This window comes from Magnolia sinica, chromosome 1 (genome assembly GCF_029962835.1).
Source record: "Magnolia sinica isolate HGM2019 chromosome 1, MsV1, whole genome shotgun sequence".
Taxonomy (NCBI): domain Eukaryota; kingdom Viridiplantae; phylum Streptophyta; class Magnoliopsida; order Magnoliales; family Magnoliaceae; genus Magnolia; species Magnolia sinica.
Genome location: NC_080573.1, coordinates 12,381,394 through 12,391,873, shown reverse-complemented (window position 1 = coordinate 12,391,873; position 10,480 = coordinate 12,381,394). Strand labels below are relative to the sequence as shown.

Sequence of the window (10,480 nt, the reverse complement as noted above, 5' to 3'; positions counted from 1 at the left end):
AAATGGGCGTCCAATGAAGTCTTTACCAACTTTGCCGTGCTCATGACAAACTTGTGAAGTACATTTTCAATGAACTTCTTTTGAGAAAGTGAAATGGTTCTACTTTGTCTATCCCATTATATCTCCATTTCAAGGATTTGACGTGCCACCCTTAAATTTTTTATTTCAAAATTTTCGCTTAATTAAGTTTTCAACTCATCAGTCATTCTCTTATCTTTGCATACTAAAAGCATGTCATCAACATATAAAACAAATTAGATAAGAAAAATTTTATAACCAAGAAATTTGAGATGCAAGCAATGGTCATAATTACTTCATTTATATTCAAAATTCAAACTTTTTATACAATTGCATTGATGCTTACTTGCTATTATATAATGATTTCAACTTGCATACAAGATTCTCCTTGCGCTTCATAAGTAACCCTTTCGATTGTCACATATAAACTTCTTCTTGAAGGTCTCCATGTAAAAATATCATTTTTACATCCATGTACTTAAGTTCTAAGTGTAACAATGATACAAGTGCAAGAACAAATCGAATAGACACAAGTTTAACAACCGTTACAAAAATTTGCATAAAATATACCTTACTCAAGTTTCAAGTGCAACTAGCTGTACCTTATATCTTTGAATTTTACAGCTTACGCACTTCTTGATTTTATAAACCAACTTACAACCAATCGCCATATGACCCTTTGGCAATTCCACCAAAACACATATATGATTTTTTCTAAGTGCAAACATATCTTCTTTGATGTTCTTCATCTAATTTTATAAATCTTCACTTGCATAGCTTCGTCAAAAGAGCTTAGTTATTTTATTTTATTTTTATCTTCAATGGCTAAAACTTTTAATATCGTAAGATCCATATAATCCTTGAGATATGTCGATTAATGAATTTCATGACATAAACGGTACATCATACGATGTGCCTGTCTTCACCATCTTCTTCATTTTCTTCAATTCCTTTAGTTTCATCTCGATCATTTTTTTTAATCCATGGGATTCACAATGTTCAAAACTGAACATTCCTATGCATCTTCAAAATGTTGAACATCATTTCATGACATAAACGGTACATCACAATTTTTTTTTTTTTTTTTTTATATCCAAATGCATTCGTTGAAGGTAGATTAAGTTGAATCAAACCAAGCTTAATCAAGTCGAGCTTCGAGCCGAGCCAAGCCAAGCCAGTACTGTCCTGATTTGAGCTTGGTTTTTTTTCAAACGAGCTTCACTTTGAGTCTTGGTTTGGTATGAATTTCTATTCAAACCAATCTGAGCCGAGCTTTTTTAAATGAACGTTAGCTGAGCTTTTGAGCTGGCTTGGTTTGTGTCCAGCTCCCGTTGCAATGGGTTAGGTTCCAGCTAGGTTAGGGTTAGAGCAAGCTCGACTCATTTACTAAATCGGCCAATTAGTCTTGCCAAACTCAACCCATTACCACCGTCTAACATGACCCAATCCACTTAAAATTTATTACCATACATGCACAAAATCAAGACTTGTACAAAATTTGTCATTAGATTATTTTTAAAACTCAATCAAATTAGTCCACTTGACTTATGTATATTTTTCCATACATAACTCATTGTACATCTATTTATTTGTAAAGCTCAATACGAAATACACAATAATTCAGTCAATTATTTCTCTCCCTTTTCCATCTGTACATGGTATCAGAGACTAAAAAGATCAACCCAATCTACCATGGCCGACAACAACACCTCACCCATCCCCTCCTCTTATCTTCTTCACCCCTCAGATTCTCCTAGTTTAATTCTCGTCAATAGCCTTCTCACAGGCGACAACTACCCCAAATGGCAAAAAACCATGATAAGAGCCCTTAATGTCAAGAACAAACTTGGTTTTGTTGAAGACACCCTCACACCCCCTGAACTAACCAAACCAGAATACACTCAGTGGAACCAAACAAAGGATATGGTCCTTACCTAGATCCTCAACTCCATCAGTCATTCCCTTGCCAATTCCCTCCAATATGATACAGATCCCCGCGATGTCTGTCTCGACCTCTCTTTTTGTTTCTGTCATGGAAACAATGCCTGCATCTATTATATAAAACAAGCCCTCTCCTCCCTGCAACAAACCACAAATTTTGTCCATGATTATTACAACCAAATCAAACTGATTTGGGATGAACTTAGCCATCTCCAAACCACAACTGACCTCAAAGACCTGCAAAAACAGGTTCAATTTCTTCTCAGGCTCAATGATTCCTTTGTTCCTCTTCGCACTCAAATCCTGGCCATGGATCTACTTCCCTCCATAAGCAAAATCTTCTCAATCTTATTTCAAGAAGAACAACAGTGACTCCTCATCCTTCAACCATCATCTTCAAAAACGATGACAATGGCTACTCGCACCATTGCTCGCCCACGACCCCCTCTGAAGTACACAGCATGTGGCAAAGATGGCCACACTAGTGAACGTTGCTGGACCATCATCGGGTACCCTCCAGGCTGAGAGCATCGCACAAACAAATCGCGGCCGTCCATCTTAGGGCAACCTCCATCGTCTGTGAATCTGGTCTCTCTCACTCCATCTACTTCAAGTCTAGTCCCTGGTTTGTCACCGGAGCTGTATCAGAAGTTGCTCAGCCTCCTTGCACCATCGCAACCTCTGAATGATCCATCCCCTATAAATTTCGATAGTAACCTCTTCTCCCCAACTGATTTCTCCTTCAATCGGTGCCTCCATTGGGTGGTGGACAGTGGTACGAGCCACCACATCTACCACCAACACGATGCTTTTGCCGATTTGAAGCCCCTTGCCTCTCCTCACCACATTCGGCTTCCAACAGGACAAGATATCCCAGCCGAAGGGCTGGGTTCTTGTATTCTCTCCCATTCTCTCAAATTAAAATACATTTTCTATGTTCCACTTTTGTCCTTAAATTTACTCTCAGTTTTTCAAATTGCCCTTCATAATTCTTGTGTTATCACTTTTTCCTCTAACACTTGTTTATTTTAGAACCCTCAATCGATGAAGTCGATTGGAGTGGGTGATCTATGCAATAGGCTCTACGTGTACCGCCCCGACCCTCCCATCATTTTTGCTGCTCAATCTATTGCTAGTAAGACCCTATGTCATTAGCGTCTAGGTCATCCCTCCAATTTTACTATTCCCAGTATTTTTAATTCTCCTTGTACTCTTTCTAAATGTGATGTTTGTGCTCGTTCTAAGCACACAAGATTACCTTTTTTCAATTATGCCAATAAAATTAATTCTCGTTTTACTCGAATATTTTATGATATTTAAGGTGGTTATCGCACCACATCTTTATGTGGAGCTCATTATTTTCTCACAATTGTTGATGATTTTTCTTGCATTACATGGGTATATCTTATGCATTTTAAATCTGAGGCTTACACCCATTTAACGCACTTCTTCGCATTTGTCCACAATCAGTTTAACACCATAGTCAAAATTATTAGAACTGATAATGGACAAGAATTTTTTTCCCATCAATTTTAAACATACCTACACAATCACGGCATCATCCATGAACGTGCTTGTGTTGAAACTCCTCAACAAAATGGCATTGCGAAGCGTAAACACCGGCACCTTCTAAATGTTGCCCGCAGTCTTTATTTTCAAGCACACTTACCTCTACCTTTTTGGGGTGATTGTGTCCTCACCGCAGCCTACCTCATCAATCGCACCCCTAGTCGCATTCTCCAAAATAAATCACATTTTGAAATTCTGTTCACAAAACCTCTAAACTATGATCATCTTCAGGTACTCTCAGTGCTCACCGTGATAAATTTTCTCCCCGTGCCACTAAATATGTCTTTCTTGGCTACCCAAGTATACATAAAGCCTACAAGATCTACAAACTCAATACTCAATCCATCTTCTACTTTCGAGATGTCATCTTCCATGAACAAACAATCCCTTTCCAAGATCTTCTTGACACTCATTCCCTTCCCACTCCTATCATTTCTCTTTCCATCACTGAACCTATTATGTCTTCTTCTCCTGATCCTCTGACTTCTCATAACTCTCCTGACTCCCCTGACTCTCTTAATTCTTCGACCCCCATAACCTTATCAAACACATTTCCACCAGCTCCTCATCCTCGTCGCACCATTACTCGACCTGCCTACCTTCACGACTATATTTGTCCCACCTTACATGCGGAGTCCACGGCATCTACGCTTACTTCACCGGCTTCAGGTACTGCTCACCATTTGTCTGCTTTTCTTTCATATTCTTATTTTTTCACCTCATATATTATTTATTTGACTGCTCTTACCTCCTGTACGGACCCCCTATGCTATTCTGATGCTATTCGCCACTCTCACTGGCGCAAGGCATTGTCTGCTGAGCTTCGTGCTTTAGACGATAATTCCACCTAGACTCTTAAGCCTCTTTCTCTTGGTAAAAAATTCATTGGGTGTAAATGAATTTTTAAAACCAAACTCAAAGCCGACGGATCCATCGAGAGGTACAAAGCTCAGCTCGTTGTGAAAGGATAGACTCAGGTTGAAGGACTTGACTACCATGAGACTTTTGCTCTGGTCGCCAAAATGACTACGGTCCGCTGCTTACTGGCAGTTGCAGCTACCCAAAATTGGATTATTCATCAGCTTGATGTCAACAATGCCTTCTTACACGACGATCTTAATGAAGAAGTATACATGACACCACCACCTGGATGTTGTCCTCAAGGGGAGACCCGTGTCTGTCGCCTCAGAAAATCCCTCTATGGCCTCAAACAAGTCTCCCAGAACTGATTTTTTAAACTAACATCTGTGCTTCTTGATGCAGGTTTTCATCAGTCTCAGGCGGATTATTCTTTGTTCACTCTCATCACTTCCACCAGCATCACTCTTGTTCTTGTTTATGTTGGTGACATCCTAGTTGCTGGTACCGACATCTCTCAAATCGAGCTTTTTAAGAAAATTCTCTCCACTCACTTCAAGACGAAGGACCTTGGTTCCTTTAAGTACTTTGTTGGACTCGAAGTTGCTCACTCTCCCAAAGGCATCTTTCTTAATCAGCACAAATATGCTCTCGACATTCTCTCTGACAGTGGACAACTTGGTGCACGGACTACTCTTTTTCTTGTGGAGTAACATTTGAAGCTTAATACTCAAGATAGTGACCTTCTCCCTGATCTTGGCCTTTTTCGTCGCCTTGTTGGCCGTCTCATCTATCTGACCATCACCAGACCAGACATTGTTTATGCAGTCAACACACTCAGTCAATTCATGCATGCTTTTCAGGTCCCCCACATGACTGCAGTTACCAGAGTTCTCCGCTACATCAAAGGCTACCCCGGCGAAGACATCTTCTTTCCTTCATCCAATAGTACACATGTCACAGCTTATACAGATTCTGATTGGGTCAGCTGTCCCACCACCCGCCGCTCCACCACTGGCTACTTTATTCAGTTAGGCACCAGTTCGATCTCACGGCGCACCAAGAAGCAGAATACAGTTGCTCGCTCTTTCGCTGAAGCTGAATATCGAGCTATGGTCATCACAACCTGTGAACTCACTTAGTTAACACAACTTCTCACTGATTTTGGTGTCTCTCATCCGGAGCCTTTCACTCTACATTGTGATAGTCAATCTGCCCTTTACATTGCACACAATCCTGTGTTTCATGAGCGTACCAAACACATTGAGATTGATTGCCATATTATTCACGACAAAATTCGCTCGAGTCTCCTCAAAGCTGTCCACACTTCTTTCAGTGAGCAAGTTGGCGATATCTTCACCGAAGCTTTGGGACATGAACTTTTTCATCATTTTTTGCGCAAGTTGGGCATTACGGACCTTCATGCGCCAACTTGAGGGGGAGTATTGACAGATTTCTCACCATACATGTACAAAATCAAGACTTACACAAAATCTATAATTAGATTATTTTTAGAACTCAATCAAATTAGTCTACTTCCCTTATATATATTTTTTCATACATAGCTCATTGTACATCTATTTATTTGTAAAGCTCAATACGAAATACACAACAATTCAGTCAATTATTTCTCTCCCTCTTCTATCTTTACAAAATTCATCAAGCGTAACCCAACCTGACCTGACTTATTTAATTGTAAATAGGTTGGGCTCAACTAACATAACACACCCTGCTGCACCCAACTCAGGTTTAAAAATGAAATAACACTAAGGCAATGTACAACCTGGCCCAGACAGTGGATACGTTTAAAAAAAATCATATATACTTTTTTCTTTATTTTATTTCAGATTTTGAATTAAGTCGAGTCGAGTCATCTCGTTCAACTCATAAGTAAACTACATGGGTCAGTTGGGTCACTTCAGTTTTCAACCCAAACCCAACCCATTTACTTTAATAGGTCACATTTTTAACCCGAGTCCAACCCGCACTCATTAGCTAGCCCAAACCCACCTCCAAAGCAGGTCAGAATAGTCGACAGGCAGGTGGAATCGACCCATTGCATGCCCCCCTACAGATTGGTTTTCATTTTTCTAAATGTCTATTTCTTTATGCATGCGTGGTCAATGGATGATTTAAGAACGGATTTGATCAATTTTCAGGCTGGGCAAGTCTGGGTCGGAGATGAACTAATTTTCCATCTTGGGCCTGCTTGCTAGGCCCTTGCCCGTTATGATGCTGGACCAGTTTGGGCCCTGGACCAGTCCAAACCCAGTTTATTGCTGCTCCTGTCCGCAAATGACACGTTGGCAGACAAAAGATGCAGCATGAAATGACTAGTCTTAACATATTCTATGGTGTATCACGCAATTCCTCTTTCTTCTATATGAGAAAAAGGTGAAGTTAAAAAAAGACAAAAAAAAAGAAGAAGAAAAGATATCATATAGACGGTCCACATTCAACCGGAAAGGTCCAATGAAACAACGATCGTCATCGGCTTGATATGTATGAAATTCAAGACCCCAAGGCTCACTGTTCTCATTTTTAACTAAAATCTATTTATTATTTACAACTTTTTATCAAATACCGAGTCGACTCACAGGACACCTCGACTCAGTTTCCTAATCATCCTGACTCAGCCGGACAGTGAATATGGTTAGATTTTTGACTTCTAGAATTTACATGCCTGACATATCTACAGCTCGGATCATTCAATCACGGGCCCCAAATGTCCAATTCCTAGACGTGAGCAAACTTCATGTGCTGATGAGCTGGTCGCTGAGAAAGGAAACGGGTCAGATGAGTTCTTGACTTTTGAATGAAAAATGAATGATGGCGCCTCTTTTTTTTCAATATTCAAAACTGAAACGTCACCCATGTGAAGTTCCACGTGCAGCGCAATTTTTCCTGCCTACATGTCACTTGTACAAGGTTTTTGATCCATCCAAAAGGATAACCATGGTGTGAATATTGTATGAAACGGAAGCCGTTCATGTCCACGCATATGGGGCTCACAAAATCAAAGTCCATAGAAATCCGATAGTCAGATTCGCATGCATGTGTGGTCCACCTATTGAGTGTATTAGCCTGATTTTAGTATCACATGATCTTAACTGGGTGGCCTGCCTTTTGAACGACTCAGATGTCCTACAAGCATAATATGTTGGCATGAAAGACCGGTCATGTGCGGGATCTTTTTCCTTCTCAATTACTAAAATAGCATGATAAACACCATTAGTAAATGAAAGTTACACGTGAGGTTATGTAAGCATTGAATGGGACTCAATATCCATCCATCATGAAGAAATCTAATGCCTACGTGTGTGTACCGGACATTTGGTCCACGTGTATGATGATCCAGACCACTCATCCCGTGGGCTCTTCCATTTATTGAACAGGAACCAAATCAAAGCTGCCTGCATTGGAAGTGGATTGTGTGGCGTGCTGAGATGTGATTGGTGGGTCTTCACGCTGTCTAAAATGAGGGCAACGTACGATTTTTTATTTTTTATTTTTAGTTTGCGTCTAAGTACATATTCAGCCCATATCTACAATATATGGCCCCACCCATCATAACTCAGCATGTTATCATACGACCATTGAAGGTGGTGCGGGCCTAACTAAACTACCCAATCCGCATTCACGTGCATCAACAGATCCATGTTCTATGGTATGAGAATAGGTGAACCCTGACGTAACCTGATAGAAAGTTCCTCCGGTCAAAAGCTAGGTGGGCTCCAAGTGATGTTTGTGAGAAATTCACCTGTATATCTATCTTGTCATCATATGTTAGGAAATGAACTAGAAAAATAGATCCGTACTCAATTGAGTTACACAATATAAAAAAGTAGGGAGGGATATTCCTACTGATGAAACCTTCCTTGGGCCACCGAGATGTTTATATGTATCCAAATCCATAATTAGGTCATTTCCAACATCAGGTGGTAAAATTGATGGATATATGGGATGCCCCTCTTAATGGATGAATTAGATCCTGGAGCTATAGCTAGTGTGAGGCCAGCACATGTTGCAGTGCAACGCTCATCTTATCTACGAATTAATATTGCAATATATCTCGTAGATATATTCAACTCATTAGCATGTGGGGCCCACCATAGTGTTTGTATGACATCTTACCCATCGAACAAGGTTGTCCTGCAAAATGAAAATAGGACACCCCCAAAAGTCAGGTGGATCCAACTACCAGGTAAGGCACCTCATGGAAGACAACGAACCACCCCAAAAAACTTCATATTCACTCACGTGGTGGCGTGCATAGATATGATTATTATGGATCGGCATGCATATTCTTACATGCACACATGCACAAGCTGTTCTATAAATTAAAGTATTAATCTATAGGTCTTAATATGCACTGACATTACAAGCCAATATAATTATAGAACGGTAATTTTATATTAGTAAAAACAGCGATCCAGATTGCAAATGACCCACAATTAAGATCGCTGGATTCAGCGATTTAGGTACCGTTGAACAAAACAGTACCTGGATCAAACAATCCTAACCATGTAATAAATGAAACTTAAAAAAAAACATCCCATCGAATATGGGCCATCGCTTGTTTTTTTCAGGGTCCACGAGTATGACACCGATTAAGGGTTATGATCATTGAATGAACGGTTCAATGACACGGACTCATTCCACACCATTGGCATTTAACTGGTTTAAATAGACAGATCCCATTAGAAGTCAAAACGAGTACCGCCAAACTCCCAACAAGTTGCATTCTTGATTCGATGGTGATAAGATTCACGTATAGTGAAATTTTGATTGCAGGTGCTTTCACATTGGATAGGACGGTGATAAGGTTCGTGTACAGTTAAATATCATTGCAGCTGCTTTCACTTTCTCAGTGGGCGGTGATGAGATTCACCTACAGTGAAATCTCGGTGCAGATGTTTTCACATTTGCTTTCATTGCAGCTGCTTTCACTTTCTCATTGGGCGGTGATGAGATTCACCTACAGTGAAATCTCGTTGCAGGTGTTTTCACATTTGCTTTCATTGCAGCTGCTTTCACTTTCTCATTGGGCGGCGATGAGATTCACCTACTGTGAAATCTCATTCCAGCCAAGACACTCAGACCGGCCTGTTTATGGCGTGAGTGTCCCTCCACCCTTGCCCAATACGTTCTCATGTAAAGTGGTAAGGCTTGATATACATTGATACACCATCCTCTGATGACTCGAGCTTTTAGAGCAAGTGATTATTTGACAATACTTTTAGGAATACTTTGATGAGAAATCCCTCGTATAAAGTGAGTGGGAGATAGATATCCCTTGTATTTTGATTTCTTTAGTGAAGAATAAAGCTAGTGTTGTTGTCTTGTGGACATACTTGAATCAAGTAAATCTCTACTCTTATTTTTTTATTTTCCTCTTCTATGCATTGCTTATTTCAACTATGTTTCCCTTTATATATATATATATAACAATAATCACTTGCTATACCACCTCCCTGATCCATTTGGGATCACTTTCCCAAAAAAAAAAAAAAAAAGAAAAGAAAAGAAAAAAGAAATTGATGATAGAAAAGTCCGTCTCAAAATGCATGTTCCCGCCTACTACTAATGGATGGCAAGAGAATGAGCATCCACCGGTTCACTGGCACACAATCTTTTTCAAATTTGATATCCAAGGTGTAACTGATCACAAAACAATGAATTGTAGCATACAACCAGTTGTAAGTTGTAGGTGATCATTCCTCCCAATATTATAGACAAATTCATCGATGCAATATCAGTAACATCAATGTAACTCACTGCTTTCTTTAATAAATCCCAACAAAAATATCCCACTACACTTTTCAAGAGACCATTAAAATAATACCAAATAAGGACGTGCTGGCCCCCATCCTGGCACCTGATACCGATATTTTATTTTATAGCTTTAATTAGCTAGTGTTATAAGCAAACCTTATATTTATATTAGGGTTGGTTATATGATAAAAAGTGAGAGGAAACACTATTTATTTTTCTCATGTGGTTGGTAAGATATTGTCACATGCCATAGACCCTTCTTTCACATTGAATTGGTAGCGTAAATGTACAAACTGCCAGAAGATTGTATGATTTTAGG

At 39.7% G+C, this 10,480-nt stretch overlaps 1 protein-coding gene across 1 annotated transcript; it reads left to right on the top strand.

The window, feature by feature from the left end:
* The first annotated feature begins 4,550 nt into the window (after positions 1 to 4,550).
* On the top strand, positions 4,551 to 9,569 carry LOC131244018 (uncharacterized mitochondrial protein AtMg00810-like). Its single transcript, XM_058243692.1, has 4 exons — positions 4,551 to 4,680; positions 4,792 to 5,007; positions 5,122 to 5,501; positions 9,327 to 9,569. The coding sequence occupies exons 1-4, from the start codon at positions 4,551 to 4,553 to the stop codon at positions 9,567 to 9,569; spliced, it is 969 nt and encodes a 322-aa protein (XP_058099675.1).
* Positions 9,570 to 10,480: the final 911 nt, after the last annotated feature.